Raw genomic sequence first — 20694 nt, forward strand, 5'->3', positions numbered from 1 at the left:
AGCTCATTCTATTGATGTAAATGGGACGAGTTGCAATATCAGGTACAGATGCTGCCCAATGTATACAGTGTATGGTAGGATGTGAAGAGGCCACAACTCTTTTGCATGAGCGGCTTTAATCGGCAGATAAGTGGCGGTGCCAGGAGCCGGACCACCACCGATTGGATATTGATGGCATATCCTAGGAATAGGCCATCAATAAATACTGGAAATGCTAATAAAACATTAAAGGGGTACTCCACTGGAAAAAAAATTATTTAAAGGACATCTGCAGCGTTACAAACACTTATCCCCTATCCTCAAGATAGGGCATAAGTGTTTGATCGCGGGGGGTCCGAACGCTGGGGCCCCCGGCGATCTCCTGTACGGGGCCGCGGCTGTCCCGTGCAGGGGGCGTGCCAGCCGCAGCATGACGTTTCGGCCGGCACGCCTCCTCCATACATCTCTATGGGAGAGGCGGGGAGGCAGCATTCGTGCCTTCGCACATCCCCCATAGAACTGTATGGGGACGGGGAGGAGACGGGGCGTCACCGTCGACCTCTAGGTCGACGCTACGCACCTTAGCGCTCACCATGAGCGCTTATGGCGGCGCCCCGTTAGGGAGATCGGGGGGGGGGGGGGTCCCAGCGGTCGAACCCCCCGCGATCAAACACTTATCCCCTATCCTGTGGATAGGGGATAATTGTAATGCCACTGCAGTTGTCCTTTAAATCAACTGGTGCCAGAAAGTTAAATAGATTTGTAAATTACTTTACTTTAAATTACTTGTAAAAGTTCTTTTGGTTTTGGATTTCCTTTCTGTCTGTCCACAGTGCTCTCTGCTGACACCTTTGTCCAGAGTAAGAATTGTCCAGAGTAGGAGTAAATCCCCATAGCAAACCTATCCTGCTCTGGACAGTTTCTGACATGGACAGAGGTGTCAGCAGAGAGCACTGTGGTCAGACAGAAAGGAAATTCAAAAAGGAAATAACTTCCTGTGGAGCATAAAGCAGCTGATAAGTACTGGAAGGATTAAGATTTTTAAATAGAAGTAATTTACAAATCTGTTTAACTTTCTGGCACCAGTTAATTAAAAGAATTTTTTTTTTCCAGTGGAGTACCCCTTTAATGTTTAATACGTATGCCTTGGGTACCAAGCTCCAGAAGTTAACCTGAAGAAGGCTTCACATTTACTCTCACTGTGCTTCCAGCAGGCTGTCATGCGGCTTTTGAAAATGGCTCAGTCTTCTTTTGCAAAAATAAACACCTAATTCCATCTGTCACTGGTCATTTATCAACACAACATTTCTCAAAGTCTGTCCTAATCCTCCAAGGGATTCAGTATCAACATGTTCAAAGGGCCAAAAGAACACACACACTTAGCTGCCTCCATTGCCACCATACCAGCTTCATGGGGTCCTAGACCGTTCCTGAATGATGGGACTCACATCTGTTTTTGTCTGTTGTCCATCAGGGGGTTTAAGGCTACAAGCAGCTTGTTCAGATTATACATTCCAACATTGGCCTGGTTTCCGATCCTATACCTCCCTTCATCGTCAGATGTGTTTGGAACATAACCTATTTAATGAAAACAGAGCGCAAATTACCAAGGTACCGACCGAAAAAAAAAGGAATTAAAATAAATAGTAATTGCAGTAATTTCAACAATAGACCTGGCTCAAGAACTAAATGAGAAGCTTAGAAGGAACCAAAGCCTTTCCCATCCGCAGCGCTGCGAGCTATAGGGTATTTATTTTCGCAGGAGAGGCTACAGATTTCCAGATGCTCCCCCATCATCCTCCTGGCAGACACAAATTGTAAGGCAATTGATTGTTAGTGGTACATAATAAACCTTCCCCTGTTATGTTAACCAGAGTAATCTGTGTAAGTTGTGGCAAGCGCATAATGCTCATCTATCATCTTGAACATTTGTTTTCTTTGGAAAATATGTTAAATCCTTCCGTGCTAGGGGCAAGGTAGCCAGGGCACTGCGCATAAGGTTAAAAGGGAATGTAGAAAACAAGACTTCGGAACATAGAAGTAAAGTTCTTTTGTACTATAAATTACACAAATACAGTCATGGCCATAAATGTTGGCATCCCTGAAATTTTTCAAGAAAATTAAGTATTTCTCACAGAAAAGAATTGCAGTAACACATGTTTTGCTATACACATGTTTATTCCCTTTGTGTGTATTGGAACTAAACCAAAAAAGGGAGGAAAAAAAGAAAACTGGACATAATGTCACCGAACTCCAAAAATGGTCTGGACAAAATTATTGGCCCCCTTAACTTAATATTTGGTTGCACACCCTTCGGAAAAAATAACTTAAATCAGTAGTGTCCTATACAGGGGCGGACACAGACAGCAGAGGGCCCTTGTGCAAAGAATGTGCCTGGGCCCCCCCCCCCAAAAAAAAAACATCAATTGTTCAGGACCCCCCCCTCCATGTGTCACCTACTCAGGTGGACCCCCATATGTCACTTGCTCGGGAAGACCCCCCCCCTGTATAAGTATCTAATTATTTATTAAGGGCTCCCATATGCCGCAGCTCATTCAAGCCCCCCACATTAGGTAGCATAGCTTTCCCACGTTAGGTAGCATAGATTCCCCACATTAGGTAGCATAGATTCCCCACATTAGGTAGCATAGTTTCCCCACATTAGGTAGCACAGATTCCCCACGTTGGGTAACATAGTTTCCCCACATTAGGTAGCATAGTTTCCCCACATTAGGTAGCATAGTTTCCCCACATTAGGTAGCATAGTTTCCCCACATTAGGTAGCATAGTTTCCCCACATTAGGTAGCATAGATTCCCCACATTAGGTAGCATAGTTTCCCCACATTAGGTAGCACAGATTCCCCACATTGGGTAACATAGTTTCCCCACATTAGGTAGCATAGTTTCCCCACATTAGGTAGCATAGTTTCCCCACATTAGGTAGCATAGTTTCCCCACATTAGGTAGCATAGTTTCCCCACATTAGGTAGCAAAGATTCCCCACATTAGGTAACATAGTTTCCCCACATTAGGTAGCAGTTTCCCCACATTAGGTAGCACAGATTCCCCACATTAGGTAGCACAGATTCCCCACATTAGGTACCATAGTTTCCCCACATTGGGTAGCACAGATTCCCCACATTAGGTAGCACAGATTCCACACATTAGGTAACATAGTTTCCCCACATTAGGTAGCCATAGCCCCCACGCAAACACACAGAGACACAGACACACACACAGACACACTTAACTGCCCTGCACAGCGCTTCTCCTCTCCGGCGGCGGCCTGACGAGTGACGTCACTGACGTCCTCCTGAGCAGGTCTGCAGAAGTACGTCACTTGTGCGACGTCCCTCGTCAGACCCCGGTCGGCCGGAGGCAGACTCACTGTCTAAAGTGCCCGCTGTGCTATTATACCCCGCAGCTGCTTTAGAACAGTGAGCAGCGGCGGCGCCAACCCTACCATGAACCTACTAGGCACAAAAAAAGGGGGGCAGCAAAATGCCACCCCTGAAAAGTGCCACTTGGGACTTATGGTCCCACCGGGTCCCATGGTAGGGCCAACCAGAGGCGGCTCTAGACTTTGTGAGGCCTTCGGCGAAACTTGAACATGAGGCCCTGCTTTATTTTCTGCTGAAATTACATGGTGGTCCAGCTGTGAGATGGTTATACTGTGTCATCACTGTGTATTATCCCTGTACTGTGACATCACTGTGTATTATCTCTGTACTGTGCCATCACTGTGTATTATCCCTGTACTGTGACGTCACTGTGTATTATCTCTGTACTGTGCCATCACTTTGTGTATTATCTCTGTACTGTGACATCACTGTGTATTGTCCCTGTACTGTGACATCACTGTGTTTTATCCCTGTACTGTGACATCACTGTGTGTATTATCCCTGTACTGTGACATCACTGTGTATTATCTCTGTACTGTGACATCACTGTGTATTATCCCTGTACTGTGACATCACTGTGTATTATCACTGTACTGTGACATCACTGTGTATTGTCCCTGTACTGTGACATCACTGTGTGTATTATCCCTGTACTGTGACATCACTGTGTATTATCTCTGTACTGTGACATCACTGTGTATTATCTCTGTACTGTGACATCACTGTGTATTATCCCTGTACTGTGACATCACTGTGTATTATCCCTGTACTGTGACATCACTGTGTATTATCCCTGTACTGTGACATCACTGTGTATTATCCCTGTACTGTGACATCACTGTTTGTATATTATCCCTGTACTGTGACATCACTGTGTATATTATTCCTATACTGTGACATCACTGTGTATAGTATCCCTGTACTGTGACATCACTGTGTATTATTCCTGTACTGTGACATCACTGTGTATTATTCCTGCACTGTGACATCACTGTGTGTATTATCTCTGTACTGTGACATCACTGTGTATTATCCCTGTACTGTGACATCACTGTGTATTATCTCTGTACTGTGACGTCACTGTGTATTATCCCTGTACTATGACATCACTGTGTATATTATCCCTCCCTGTACTGTGACATCACTGTGTGTATATTATCCCTGTACTATGACATCACTGTGTATATTATCCCTGTACTGTGACATCACTGTGTATTATCCCTGTACTGTGACATCACTGTGTATTATTCCTGTACTGTGACGTCACTGTGTATTATTCCTGCACTGTGACATCACTGTGTGTATTATCTCTGTACTGTGACATCACTGTGTGTATTATCCCTGTACTGTAATGTCACTGTGTATTATCCCTGTACTGTGACATCACTGTGTATTATCTCTGTACTGTGACGTCATTGTGTTATCCCTGTACTATCACATCACTGTGTATATTATCCCTCCCTGTACTGTGACATCACTGTGTGTATTATCTCTGTACTGTGACATCACTGTGTATTATCCCTGTACTGTGAAATCACTGTGTGTATTATCTCTGTACTGTGACATCACTGTGTATTATCCCTGTACTGTGAAATCACTGTGTGTATTATCTCTGTACTGTGACATCACTGTGTATATTATTCCTATACTGTGACATCACTGTGTATAGTATCCCTGTACTGTGACATCACTGTGTATTATTCCTGTACTGTGACATCACTGTGTATTATTCCTGCACTGTGACATCACTGTGTGTATTATCTCTGTACTGTGACATCACTGTGTATTATCCCTGTACTGTGACATCACTGTGTATTATCTCTGTACTGTGACGTCACTGTGTATTATCCCTGTACTATGACATCACTGTGTATATTATCCCTCCCTGTACTGTGACATCACTGTGTGTATATTATCCCTGTACTATGACATCACTGTGTATATTATCCCTGTACTGTGACATCACTGTGTATTATCCCTGTACTGTGACATCACTGTGTATTATTCCTGTACTGTGACGTCACTGTGTATTATTCCTGCACTGTGACATCACTGTGTGTATTATCTCTGTACTGTGACATCACTGTGTGTATTATCCCTGTACTGTAATGTCACTGTGTATTATCCCTGTACTGTGACATCACTGTGTATTATCTCTGTACTGTGACGTCATTGTGTTATCCCTGTACTATCACATCACTGTGTATATTATCCCTCCCTGTACTGTGACATCACTGTGTGTATTATCTCTGTACTGTGACATCACTGTGTATTATCCCTGTACTGTGAAATCACTGTGTGTATTATCTCTGTACTGTGACATCACTGTGTATTATCCCTGTACTGTGAAATCACTGTGTGTATTATCTCTGTACTGTGACATCACTGTGTGTATTATCTCTGTACTGTGACATCACTGTGTGTATTATCCCTGTACTGTGACATCACTGTGTGTATTATCCCTGTACTGTGACATCACTGTGTATTATACATGTACTGTGACATCACTGTGTGTATTATCCCTGTACTGTGACATCACTGTGTATTATCCCTGTACTGTGACATCACTGTGTGTATTATCCCTGTACTGTGACATCACTGTGTATTATCTCTGTATTGTGACATCACTGTGTATTATCCCTGTACTGTGACATCACTGTGTATTATCCCTGTACTGTCACATCACTGTGTATTATCCCTGTACTGTGACATCACTGTGTATTATCCCTGTACTGTGACATCACTGTGTATATTATCCCTGTACTGTGACATCACTGTGTATATTATCCCTGTACTGTGACATCACTGTCTATATTATCTCTAAACTATAACATCACTGTGTGTTATCTCTATACTGCAACATCACTGTTGATACTTACACTGCACTGTGACATCACTGTATATATTAAGCCTGTATACCCTAATGTCACTGTACATATTTACCTTGCACTGCGAGTGACAATACAGGGTAAATATGCACAATGACATCACAGTTCAGAGTTAATATAAACAGTAATGTCTCTGTACAGGGACAATAAACAGTTTTGCCACTACAAGGTTAATAAACGCAGTGTTGTCACAGTAGAGGGTAACTATACAGTGATGTCATTGTACCGGGAAAATATACACAGTGAAGTCAGCATTCAAGAATAATAAACTGTGATGTCACTACAGGGTTGTTATACACAGTGACATCAAATTACAGCATGAAGCACAGTGATGTCAGTTTATTATGAAGCACAATGATGTCACAGTTTATTATGAAGCACAGTGATGTCACAGTTTATTATGAAGCACAGTGATGTCACAGAGACTGCAGAATGTACAACTGTACGTATGATAAAGATGGCGGGATGCTATCGAAACGTCACACATACATGGGGGAATAAAACACTTTGTTTTTGCACCTTATCTGGGAGTGCCGCTGGATCTTTAGTTTTGTAGATAGATAGATAGATGATATATAGATAGATAGATAGATAGATAGATAGATAGATAATAAATATAAGATAGATAGATGATAGATAGATATGAGATAGATAGATAGATGATAGACATGTGATAGATAGATAGATAGATAGATAGATGATAGATAGATAGATAATAGATATGAGATAGATGATAGATAGATATGAGATAGATAATAGATATGAGATAGATAGATAATAGATATGAGATAGATGATATATAGATAGATAGATAGATAGATAATAGATATAAGATAGATAGATGATAGATAGATATGAGATAGATAGATAGATAGATGATAGACATGTGATAGATAGATAGATAGATAGATAGATAGATAGATAGATGATAGATAGATAGATAATAGATATGAGATAGATAGATGATAGATAGATATGAGATAGATAATAGATATGAGATAGATAGATAATAGATATGAGATAGATGATATATAGATAGATAGATAGATAGATAGATAGATAGATAGATAATAGATACAAGATAGATAGATGATAGATAGATATGAGATAGATAGATAGATGATAGACATGTGATAGATAGATAGATAGATAGATAGATAGATGATAGATAGATAGATAGATAATAGATATGAGATAGATAGATGATAGATAGATATGAGATAGATAATAGATATGAGATAGATAGATAGATAATAGATATGAGATAGATGATAGATAGATAGATAGATATGAGATAGATAGATAGATAGATGATAGACATGTGATTGATAGATAGATAATAGATATGAGAGATAGATAGATATGAGATAGATAGATAGATAGATAGATAGATAGATAGATCAGTGTATCCCAGCCAGGGGGCTTCTAGCTATTCCAAAACGACAACTCCCAGCATGTCTTTGGCTTTATGAGCATACTGGGAGTTGTAGTTTTGCAACAGCTGGAGGCCCCCTGGTTGGGAAACACTGTTCTATCTATCAATCATCTATCTATCTATTTATCTATCCATCTATCTCCTATCTATCTATCTATTCATCCATCTATCTATATCCATCTATCTATTTATGTATCTATTTTTCTATTTATCTATCTATCTCATATCTATCTCAGATAGATGAGAGATAGATAGATGAAAGATAAATAGATATGAGAGATAGATAGATACATAAATAGATGGATATATAGATAGAAAGATAGATAAATAGATGATAGATAGATAGATACTATCTATCTAAAACAAATAAAAACGGCACAACCAAAATCCAGAAATTAGATAGAAGTCGGGGTGCCCGCATACTTGGAACCTGGGTCCACTGGTTCCTCAGTCGGGACAAAGAACAATATGATGCAGCACGCCACAAGTTTGCAGAAAATGGTGGTTTATTCCATCATGTGCATAGACTATGCACATGATGGAATAAACCACCATTTTCTGCAAACTTGTGGCGTGCTGCATCGTATTGTTCTTTATCTATCTATCTATCTATCTTTCTATATCATATCTATCTATATCATATCTATCATCTATCTGTCATCTATTTATCTATCTTTCTATCTATCTATCTATCTATCATCTATCTCTCATATCTGTCTATCTTTCATCTATCTCTCATCTATCTGAGATAGATATGAGAGATAGATAGATAAATAGAAAGATAGATACATAGATAGATGGATAGATATATAGATATGAGATAGATAGATATGATATAGATAGATAGATATGAGATAGATAGGAGATAGATATGAGATAGATAGATATGAGATAGATAGATAGATAGATAATAGATAGATGAGAGATAGATAGATAGATGATTGATAGATAGATAGATCAGAGTTTCCCAACCTGGGGGCCTCCAGCTGTTGCAAAACTACAACTCCCAGTATGCTCATAAAGCCAAAGGAATGCTGGGAGTTGTAGTTTTGCAACAGCTGGAGGCCCTCTGGTTGGGAAACACTGAACTATCTCCCACTGTCTCCTACAACTTTCCCCCTCTCCCCCAAGCAAGTTACTTACTTTAAAAGGGCAGCATGAGCAGTGGGCACTGGGCAGGTAAGTCTTCCATACTGGTGGTGTCCGGGCCTGTATACACACAGCGGGCCTGCTCCACAAGGTCCAGTATACAGGGGAGTGAGAGAGGGGGAGGAGCTTCCTGTCTGCTCTTCCCAGTCTGCATAGCGCAGCCCCTGCGTGGTGACAGGGCTGCAGGCTGAAGATTTATTTAAAAAAAGGATGCGGAGTAGATGGCTCCGGGGGGCGGGGGTGCAGCGGGGGCTCGGGCCCCTTACTGGTGAACTAGCTGTACCCCCCTGATGGCCATGAGAGCTGCTAGTGACATACTGCTGCTAGGGGGGGGGGCAAAAGGGGGGGCAATCATGATGTAGGGGGGGCCGTGCCCCCCGTGCCCCCCCTAGAGACGCCACTGGCTGCAGGGGTGGTTGAACGCAGCGTCCATCTGGGTGCTGTCAAACTTGCTGTGGTCGGGGAGTATGCGGTGGTCTAATGCTCGCCTCTGGGGCCGGACCTGGAGAGGGCAGCGGCCCCCTCTCACGCTGGGCCCCTGTGCAGCTGAACCGGCTGCACAGGCGATATGTCCGCCCCTGGTCCTATAACCATCAACAGGCTTCTTACACCTCTTAGCCGGAATGTTGGACCACTCTTCCTTTGCAAACTGCTCCAGGTCTCTCTTATTGGAAGGCGTCTTTTCCCAACAGCAATTTTAAGATCTCTCCACAGGTGTTCAATGGGATTTAGATCTGGACTCATTGCTGCCCCTTCAGAACTCTCCAGCGCTTTGTTGCCATCCATTTCTGGGGGCTTTTGACGTATGTTTGGGGTCATTGGCCTGCTGGAAGACGCAAGATCTTGGACGCAAACCCAGCTTTCTGACACTGGGCTGTACAGTGTGACCTCAAATTTGTTGGTAATCCTCAGATTTCATGATGCTTTGCACAAACTCAAGGCACCCAGTGCCAGAGGCAACAAAACAACCCCAAAACATCATTGAACCTCCACCATATGTCACTGTAGGTACTGTGTTCTTTTCTTTGTAGGCCTCATTCCGTTTTCAGTAAACAGTAGAATGATGTGCTTTACCAAAAAGCTCTATCGTGGTCTCGTCTGTCCACAAGACATTTTCCCAGAAGGATTTTGGCTTACTCAAGTTCATTTTGGCAAAATGTAGTCTTGCTTTTTTATGTCTCTGTGTCAGCAGTGGGGTCCTCCTGGGTCTCCTGCCATAGCGTTTCATTTCACTTAAATGTCGATGGATAGTTCACGCTGACACTGATGCTCCCTGAGCTGCAGGACAGCTTGAATATCTTTGGAACTTGTTTGGGGCTGCTTATCCACCATCCGGACTATTGAGCGTTGACACCTTTCATCAATTTTCTCTTCCGTCCATGTCCAGGGAGATTAGCTACAGTGCCATGGGTTGCAAACTTCTTGATAATGTTGCGCACTGTGGACAAAGACAAATCTAGATCTCTGGAGATGGACTTGTAACCTTGAGATTGTTGATATTTTTCCACAATTTTGGTTCTCAAGTCCTCAGACAGTTCTCTTCTCCTCTTTCTGTTGTCCATGCTTAGTGTGGCACACACAGACACACACTGCAAAGACTAAGGGCACTTCTCTCCTTTTTATCTGCTTTCAGGCGTGATTTTTATATTGCCCACACCTGTTACTTGCCCCAGGTGAATTTAAAGGAGCATCACATGCTTGAAACAATAATTTTTTTCCACAATTTTGAAAGGGTTCCAATAATTTTGTCCAGACCATTTTTGGAGTTTGGTGGGATATTATGTCCAATTTGCTTTCTTTCCTCCCTTTTTTGGTTTAGTTCCAATACACACAAAGGGAATAAACATGTGTATAGCAAAACATGTGTTACTGCAATCCTTTTCTGTAAAAAATACTTAATTTTCTTAAAAAATTTCAGGGGTGCCAACATTTACAGCCATGACTGTAGAAGATAAAGATAATTAACTTAAAAGTGGTAATTTCTGGGGTCCAACTGATCCTCAAAATGAAAGTGCGTTGTACTAAACAAGCACTGTGCCCCTTTATACTAATGATTTGGGGGGGGGATGCTCCCAGCAACTTGCTTTTTAGAAAATGTTAATGTTCACTGCGCGTAATTCCACTCGCGAAATTTCGTGGGAATTACACAGTGTGAACATACGATAACCCTGTTAGTTTTCATATTATGCTGAGAAGCAATTAGATCAAAATACAAATGTTGGATGTGCGGCTATGATTCTCAATTTTTTTGTACATTTGTAGTCTTTCCCTTCTTCCATGGCCAGCACTCCGGTCCACCCATTCGGCCCAGGCATTTTTAATTAACAGGAGGCTTCATATGGGTTTCCTCCTTACATTCTCCCAGCCCTCTGGCAGAGAGCACATGGTAGGTGTTCACACTGGTGTGGTGCTCTGTGGCAGCCATTGTATCTATGATGCCTTGTCCGTTGGGTGGTGTGGCCCAGAGCCAGGGGCTTGGTTGGGCAGCAGTGGGGCTTCCTGGCAACTGGGTGGTTCCCCCGGTGGGCTTGGTGTCTCGGAGGCAGTGGACGCCGCCTGGTGCTACACCAGTGTAAGGTTAGGGACACACTAGGTGGCCTTGACGTGGCGAGTGGGCTTGTACTTTTTGATCAAAATGTATACTAAATGTTAGTTTTTATATTATACTGAGAAGCAATTAGATCAAAATACAAACTGTGGATGTGCAGCTATGTTTCTAAATTTTTGTTGAACATACGATAATACTATAGTGGTTTGAATCACTTATGAGGCAGATGAATGGGGTTGTCTGCTTTCCTCTAGGACCAATATGGTAGAGTTATACAGTGGGGCAAAAAAGTATTTAGTCAGCCACCAATTGTGCAAGTTCTCCCACCTAAAAAGATGAGAGAAGCCTGTAATATTCATCATAGGCATACCTCAACTATGAGAGACATAATGAGAAAAAAAATCCATAAAATCACATTGTCTGATTTTTAAAGAATTTATTTGCAAATGATGGTGGAAAATAAGTATTTGGTCAATAACAAAAGTTCATCTCAATTCTTTGTTTTATACCCTTTGTTGGCAATGACAGAGGTCAAATGTTTTCTGTAAGTCTTCACAAGTTTTTAACACACTGTTGCTGGTATTTTGGTCCATCCTCCATGCAGATCTCCTCTAGAGCAGTGATGTTTTGGGGCTGTCGCTGGGCAACACAGACTTTCAACTCCCTCCAAATGTTTTCTATAGGGTTGAGATCTGGAGACTGGCTAGGCCACTCCAGGACCTTGAATACTTCTTACGAAGCCACTCCTTCGTTGCTTGGGTGGTGTGTTTGGGATCATTGTCATGCTGAAAGACCCAGCCATGTTTCATCGTCAATGCCCTTGCTGATGGAAGGAGGTTTTCACTCAAAATATCAAGATACATGGCCCATTCATTCATTCCTTTACACGGATAAGTCGTCCTGGTCCCTTTGTTTAAAAACAGCCCCAAAGCATGATGTTTCCACCCCCATGCTTCACAGTAGGTATGGTGTTCTTTGGATGCAACTCAGCATTCTTTCTCCTCCAAACACAACGAGTTGAGTTTTTACCAAAAAGTTCTACTTTGGTTTCATCTGACCATAAGACATTGTCCCAAAACTCTTCTGGATCATCAAAATGCTCTCAAGCAAACTTCAGATGGGCCCGGACATATACTGGCTAAAGCAGGGGGACACGTCTGGCACTGCATGATTTGAGTCCCTGGCGGCGTAGTGTGTTACTGATGGTAGCCTTTGTTACTTTGGTCCCAGCTCTCTGCAGGTCCTTCCCTCGGTCCCCCCGTGTGGTTCTGGGATTTTTGCTCACCGTTGATCACTAGTGATCATTTTGACACCACAGGGTGAGATCTTGCGTGGAGCCCCAGATCGGGGGAGATTATCAGTGATCTTGTATGTCTTCCATTACCTAATAATTGCTCCCACAGTTGATTTCTTCACACCAAGCTTCTTGCCTATTGCAGATTCAGTCTTCCCAGCCTGGTGCTGGTCTACAATTTTGTTTCTGGTGTCCTTCGACAGCTCTTAGGTCTTGGGCATAGTGGAGTTTGGTGTGTGACTGTTTGAAGTTGTGGACAGGTGTCTTTTATACTGATAACAAGTTCAAACAGGAGCCATTAATAGAGGTAACGAGTGGAGGACAGAGGAGACTCTTAAAGAAGAAGTTACAGGTCTGTGAGAGACAGAAATCTTGATTGTTTGTAGGTGACCAAATACTTATTTTCCACCATAATTTGCAACTAAATTCTTAAGGAAATCAGACAATGGGTTTTTATGGATTTTTTTTCTCATTATGTCTCTCATAGTTGAGGTATACCTATGATGAAAATTACAGGCCTCTCATCTTTGGGAGAACTTGCACAATTGGTGGCTGACTAAATACTTTTTTGCCCCACTGTATGTTAAACTCCATGGACTCTTTTGGAGGGATTTACGAAAACCTGAGTAGCGGAAGAGTGATGCAGTTGCCAATGGTAACCAATCAGATCGCTTCTTTTTTTTTAAAGTCTCTCCTACAGGAGGAAGGAATCAGAACAGACAGCAGGGGAGACTCACCAGCATCATAATTTTCCATGAAACCAAAAGGACCATAATCGATAGTGATTGACAGGAGGCTGAAGTTATCTGTGTTGCACACACCTGCATTAGAGCACATTTTTTTTATTGAAAAGTATTTATTAACAAATGTCATAAACAAACTTCTGTAAGGGCAAGGTCACACAGCGTCACGCAGAGAAATCAACTGGGCAGAGGAAAATATGCTGCACATTTTGAGATGAACAGACACACAGCCGTGTGTGTGCAGTAAGGTCAAAACCTTACTTCACACACAAGGCTGCAACTTGATTGACGGCCCGCGTCAGGGGCCGTCAATCAAGCCTAGGGGGGCGTCACTATGGCCAGAGTGGCGGGACTAGGTAAGTATAGCTCCCCGCTCAGGGGACTACTTAAGAGGCGGTGGGGGAGACTTACAAACTTCATCTCCTCACCATCCCTGCAGGCAGAAATGTCCCACGGGGATGGTGAGGATGAAAAGTTTACTATATATAACGCATTGCCAAGCATATATATAGTAAAATCTGATAATTGGTTCCCCTTAAAAGGCCTGGGAAGAACGTGTGAATCTAAAAAGAAGTAAACCATCTCTCTAGTGCCACCTGTTGGGGGTAGCTTCTTTTTAAAACATTACTGTCAACTTTTCACATGCCACACAGACACGACAAAAGGTACTGCCTCCAATCATTAGCTATAGCTGGGTGAAGCACGCTGCTGTACGCTTCACTCACCTGGCTAGCCCCTCAGTCTGACTGATTGCAGGAGATGAGCTGCATTAAAAGTCTATAGAGCCTGTCTCCTGTAAAGAAGTGAAGCGCAGAGCCGCACACTTCTCACGGCTGTACTTAATGATTGGACTTAAAGGGGTACTCCGGTGGAAAGCTTTTTTTTTTTTTTTAAATCAACTGGTGCCAGAAAGTTAAACAGATTTTTAAATTACTTCTATTAAAAAAATATTAATCCTTCCAGTACTTATTAGCTGCTGAATACTACAGAGGAAATGGTTTTCTTTTTGGAACACAGAGCTCTCTGCTGACATCACGAGCACACTGCTCTCTGCTGACATCTCTGTCCATTTTAAGAACTGTCCAGAGTAGGAGAAAATCCCCATAGCAAACATATGCTGCTCTGGTCAGTTCCTAAAAAGGACAGAGATGTCAGCAGAGAGCACTGTGTTCGTGATTCACGGAGAGCTCTGTGTTCCAAAAAGAAAATAATTTCTTCTGTAGTATTCAGCAGCTAATAAGTAATGGAAGGATTAAGATTTTTTAATAGAAGTTATTTTACAAATCTGTTTAACATTCTGGCACCAGTTGATTTAAAAAAAAAAGTTTTCCACCGGAGTACCCCTTTAAGGATAGGAGGGGGTCTCAGGACTAGGACCCTTACCCAATAATAATTTTGACATGTCAGTATTACATGCTTATTTTATGTTACATTGTTTATTAATATAACACACCGTAAAGGAACATTCTATAGACCAGAGTTCCCGAACCTGTGGGTACCCAGCTGTTGAAAAACTACCCCTCCCATCATACCCTGACAGCCGAAGGCTGTCAGGGCATGATGGGAGGGGGTAGTTTTGTAACAGCTGGGCCCCCACAGGTTAGGGAACTCTGGTCTATAGAATGTTCCTTTATGGTGTGTTATATTACTCCGTCTCTGTGGTCGGGAGGCATAACACTGAGAGCCTCCAGCGCTTCCTGCAGTGCTTACAGGTGGGTGCTGCATGCTAGATTGCAGCGGGACCCCCACCATCAGACATCTTATCCCCTATGTAGAAGCACCAGCTCTCCAATCCCCTGCAATGTGCCTGGATCGGTGTCCAGCCAACACCAGCAATGAAAATGTTCACCGAGAAAGAGCGCATGCGCTCGAAACGCGTCTGAGTTTTGGCCGATTTTATCCGTGTGCTGTGTTTTCAATAAAGCTGCAAAGAAATAGTGCTGGATCCTCTGTTGTTCATTTTCATCTTATCCCCTATCCTTTGGATAAGGGATTAGATGTCTTGGGGCCAGAGTACCCCTTTAAAGACAGTAATATTTAATTCAGAAACTGTTCACCCTACATGATGGTGGCTCAGCGGATAGCGTGGCGTCCCAGGATTGCTTCTGACTGAGGATACATGTGAATGGGGTTTGTGCAGTCTCCCTATGTTTATGTTAGTTTCCAAGTACTCCCACTCTGATAGGTGGTAGGTGAATTGGTGTCCTATGACACCATGTGTATCAGATAGAAATATTAGACTGTGAGCCAACATGGGGACAGGGACTGATGCTGCAGAATACATTGGCGCTATATAAAAGCAAACCAAAGTGAATAAATACATTACAAGGATTATAAGCAGAACAATCAGTCTATGGAGATCTGTGACAAGCGGGAAATCTATATGGAAGAAGAGATAAGAATTCTGAAGGAAGGTCACAGCAGTCTCACAAGCCCATAGCGAGCGGAGTGTTAGACAAGATAACAGAGATCAGAGATGTGGCCGGGGGATCAGGGGACAACTTTACAGCAGAGATCACAGATAGTTTATATGGACAGAAGAAATGCAGTGAGATGGGAGCCCAGACAAAGTATGAGGGTCTATTAACACAGAAATTCCACCGTGTGAATAGACCCTGAGGTTGCTTAGCCTGGATTCTCTATAGACCACTGTTTCCAAATCTGTGGCTCAACGATTGTTGCAAAACTACAACTCCCATCATGTTCTGAGTGCCTTTGGTTTTGGAACACCTAGAAAGCTACAGGGTGGAAAACACTGGTCTAGGACACGTTCCTTTATGATGTGTAATGTTAATAAACAATATAACATTCAATAATGGTTGTATTTTTTATGATACTAGTTTCGGGCAGACATTCCATGTGCCGCAGGTGCCCGACATAATCAGTCAGCGCTAGGATGGCTTGTACATGCGACATCTCCACAAAAATCTGCTGCAGAAATTCTGCCGTGTGCGCAGTGCAGCAGAATGTCCATGCAGAATACTTTTGCGGAATTCCATGTGGACATTTCACCGTGTGAACATGGCCTTTCAGGGGAATAGGCCCTTAAAGGGGAAATTTGGTGGAAATTAAATGTTTTTAAATCAACTGGTGCCAGAAAGTTATACAGATTTGTAAATTACTTCTATTAAAAAATCTTAATCCTTCCAGTACTTAGCTGCTGTATGCTCCAGAGGAAGTTAAGTAGTTCTTTCCAGTCTGACCATAGTGCTCGCTGCTGCCACCTGTATGCGTCAATGTTCTAGCACAGTGTTTCCCAAACAATGTGCCTCCAGCTGTTGCAAACCTACAACTCCCAGCTCGCCAGGACAGCCGAAGGGACAGGTGTTGTACACTTTTTTTTTTTTTTATCCTGAAGAACCCATATTGGTCATGAGCGCACTGGAATAGGAGGGGGTCCCTGTGTACACTTACCATGTGCAAACCCTATGGACATCCACAGTGCAATCATATCTGCCGTCTGAGACACCACTATGTTGAAGAAAGCCTAGAACGAAAAGTCCTGTTATACAGCATGACTACACAGACACATAATGTAAACCTTTAATTCAGAAGATCAGCTAGTAATCTAATGTTTATAGGGTTCTTAGAGACCTCAATAAGGTGTATTGGATTTTTTTTTTCTTAATTCCATCAAGAAAGTAGAATCAGTAATGTCTGACAGAGGTGCCTTCAATTCCTAACTAATTTTGTTAGATCCCAACATATTAAATTTGGTGAATGTTAAATGGGCACTGTCAGAATCAGAAAACTTTTTATACGTTGTAAATATTGGCAAAACATTAACCACTAGGGGTCCCCGTACCATCCAAAATGTAATCCTGTCCGGCTGATGCATCATCTTTGTCTCAGTTGAAGCACAGGCTGGGACAAAGTCCAGGAAGTAAAGCCAGGACTAGCACTCCTCTGTGCTCACTTCTGTTCTATCAGACTGCAGCATGAAAACAGAGAGGAGGGAGTAACAGAGCAGCCTGCAGTGATTGGATGCACAGCACAGCACATCAGACTCAGGGAGGAAGGGAATGCATGGGGAGTGAGGGCGGGCTCAGTGCTTGTCTCGGACACTCCCCTTCCAGAGCAGTGGATGTCAGTGGGAGCAGCAGAACAGAGAGATTTGTGAGCCAAATACAGAAGCTAGACACATAAATGGCATGTATAGGATCAATATGACCTAGTGAGTAACATTTAAAAGCATTATTTTTTCTCTGTGATATGACAGGTACGCTTACAGAAGAAGTCCAGTGGTGCCAAATGTATCTCCTATCAAGGGGATAGGATAGGGGATAAATGTCTGATCGTGGGGGATCCGACCGCTGGGACCCCCATGTGATCTCCCGTACGGGGCCCCGACTTGTCTGAGCTGCTGTCACGTTTCGTACCCAGCAGGTCAGCTGGTACAAACACTGGTACAGCATTCCTGTGTCTCCGCCTCTCCCATAGAGATGAATGGAGGGAGCGTGTTTGTACCAGCTGACCTGCTGGGTACGAAACACGCTCTAGCAGTGCTGATAGCTAAAAACGACAAAAATCAAAGCGCTCCATGGTGTAATATAAGAGTAACTTGTCAGGCAAATTATGCGCTGAAAGAGGAGGCTCACCTGGAAGTGTTGTGTACCCACATACACAACAATGGTGAGCGCATGTAGTGTCTGCAGCCAGCCGGCTGAGCAGGAGGTATATGGAGGCAGACTTCAGACAGAGGTGCCGGCTATCAATGGCGCAGGTCACAGAAGAAGCATGGATAGGTAAAAGCAAGGGTAGTTTATTCTCCCAGCATGCAACGCGTTTCACTGCAACAGCAGCTTCATCAGGCATCTGATAATGAAGCTGCTGTTGCAGTGAAACGCGTTGCATGCTGGGAGAATAAACTACCCTTGCTTTTACCTATCCATGCTTCTTCTGTGACCTGCGCCATTGAAAGCCGGCACCTCTGTCTGAAGTCTGCCTCCATATACCTCCTAGCAGTGCTGAGCCAGGGCCGAGCCCGGGCCCCGTACAGAGGATCTCAGGGGTCCCAGCGGTTGGACCACCCCCGCAATCAGACATTTATCCCACTGCACTTCTTATTTAAATTTATGTGCCGTTTTCCTGAAAAATGTGGCTACATTTTATTTACAGTTGCATTTACACTGAATGCGGGCACAATTTCTGGGATAATCGGGGCGTATTTTAAATTACGTGTCAAAATTTTACACAGTGTGAACCAAACTTAACATAGATAGGTTTGCTGGAATATTATACTGAAGAACACAGCAAAATGATATGAAGTTTGGTTAAAGGGGTACTCTGGTGAAAACTTTATTTTATTTTTTTTTTTATCAACTGGTGCCAGAAAGTTAAAGGGGTATTCCAGGCAAAACTTTTTTTATATATATCAATGGCTCCAGAAAGATAAACAGATTTGTAAATTACTTCTATTAAAAAATCTTAATCCTTCCAATAGTTATTAGCTTCTGAAGTTTTCTGTCTAACTGCTCAATGATGATGTCACGTCACGGGAGCTGTGCATGATGGGAAAATATCCCCATAGGAGCTGGACAGCTCCCGGGACATGAGTCATCAGAAAGCAGTTAGACAGAAAACAACAACTCAACTTCAGAAGCTAATAACTATTGGAAGGATTAAGATTCTTTAATAGAAGTAATTTACAAATCTGTTTAACTTTCCGCAGCCAGTTGATATATAAAAAAAGTTTTTGCCTGGAATACCCCTTTAACCCCGTAAGGACTCAGCCCATTTGGACCTTAAGGACTCAGACAATTTTATTTTTACGCTTTCGTTTTTTCTCTTTTATATTTTCATCCACAGACTAGTATGAGGGCTTGTTTTTTGCGCGACCAGTTGTCCGTTGTAATGACATCACTCACTTTACCATAAAATGTATGGCGCAACCAAAATAATACTATTTGTGTGGGGAAATTAAAAAGAAAACCGCAATTTTTCACATTTTGGAAGGTTTTGTTTTCACGCCGTACAATTTTTGGTAAAAATGACATGTGTTTTTTATTCTCTGGGTCAATACGATTAAAATGATACCCATGATTATACACTTTTCTATTACTGTTGCGCTTAAAAAAAATCGCAAACTTTTTAACCAAATTAGTACGTTTAGAATCCCCCTATTTTGAAGACCTATAACTTTTTCATTTTTCTGTATAAGCGGCGGTATGAGGGCTCATTTTTTGCGCTGTGATCTGTACTTTTTATTAATACCATATTTGCTTATACAAAACTTTTATTACATCTTTACTAATTTTTTGGGAATAAAATGTTATAAAAAAGCAGCTATTTTGGACTTATTTTTTTTTAACGTTCACGTCGTTCACTGTACGGGATCATTTACATTTTATTTTAATAAGGCAGATCAGAGCAGAAGACTCCCGGAAGACAGCGGAGGCAGGTGAGGGGACCTCCGTCTGCTGTGCAGGATGATCGGATCGCCACAGCAGCGCTGCAGGCGATCTGATCATCCTGTTAAGTGACCGCGATGCTGCAGATGCCGTGATCTGTATTGATCACGGCATCTGAGGGGTTAATGACGGACATCCGCGGATCCCTGGCTGCGATACACAGCCGGGATCTGCTGCGCATGATGCCGGCATCGCTCTGATGCCCGCGGTTATGCTCAGGACTTAAATGTACGTCCTGGTGCGTTAAATACCACCTCAACAGGACGTACATTTACGTCCTGCGTCGTTAAGGGGTTAAACAGATTTGTAAATTACTTTTATCTAAAATCTTAATCTTTCCAGTACTTATTAGCTGCTGAATACTACAGGGGAAATTCTTTTCTTTTTGGAACACAGAGATCTCTGCTGACATCACAAGCACAGTGCTCTCTGCTGACATCTCCATTTTTTCATGTCCATTTTAAGAACTGTCCACAGTAGGAGAAAATCCCCATAGCAAACATATGCTGCTCTGGACAGTTCCTAAAATGGATAGAGATGTCAGCAGAGAGCACTGTGGTCATGATGTCAGCAGAGAGCCCTGTGTTCCAAAAAGAAAAGAATTTCCTCTGTAGTATTCAGCAGCTAATAGGTACTGGAAGGATTAAGATTTTTTAATAGAAGTCATTTACAAATCTGTTTAACTTTCTGGCACCAGTTGATTTAAAAAAAAAAAAAAAGTTTTCCACCGGAGTACCCCTTTAATAGTGGCCAAGCCACTATAATCTAATACAGTGATCCCTCAACTTACAATGGCCTCAACATACAATAGTTTCAACATACAATGGTCTTTTCTGGACCATTGTA

At 42.4% G+C, this 20694-nt stretch overlaps 1 protein-coding gene across 3 annotated transcripts in view; it reads right to left on the reverse strand.

Moving 5' to 3' along the window:
• LOC130273099 (protein adenylyltransferase SelO-like) overlaps positions 1-20694 on the reverse strand; it is a 66692-nt gene that overhangs the window by 20191 nt on the left and 25807 nt on the right. For all 3 annotated transcript variants that reach the window (XR_008843870.1, XM_056519350.1, XM_056519351.1), the window contains exons 11-13: positions 16853-16925; positions 13433-13516; positions 1428-1557 (exon numbers count right to left, since the gene is read on the reverse strand). Coding sequence is in view for 2 of the 3 variants with exons in the window: in XM_056519350.1 (XP_056375325.1) it covers positions 1428-1557; positions 13433-13516; positions 16853-16925 (287 nt within the window). In the remaining variant the exon portion in view is untranslated. The remainder of the gene's footprint in view (positions 1-1427; positions 1558-13432; positions 13517-16852; positions 16926-20694) is intronic.

Source organism: Hyla sarda, chromosome 5 (assembly GCF_029499605.1).
Source record: "Hyla sarda isolate aHylSar1 chromosome 5, aHylSar1.hap1, whole genome shotgun sequence".
Lineage (NCBI taxonomy): Eukaryota > Metazoa > Chordata > Amphibia > Anura > Hylidae > Hyla > Hyla sarda.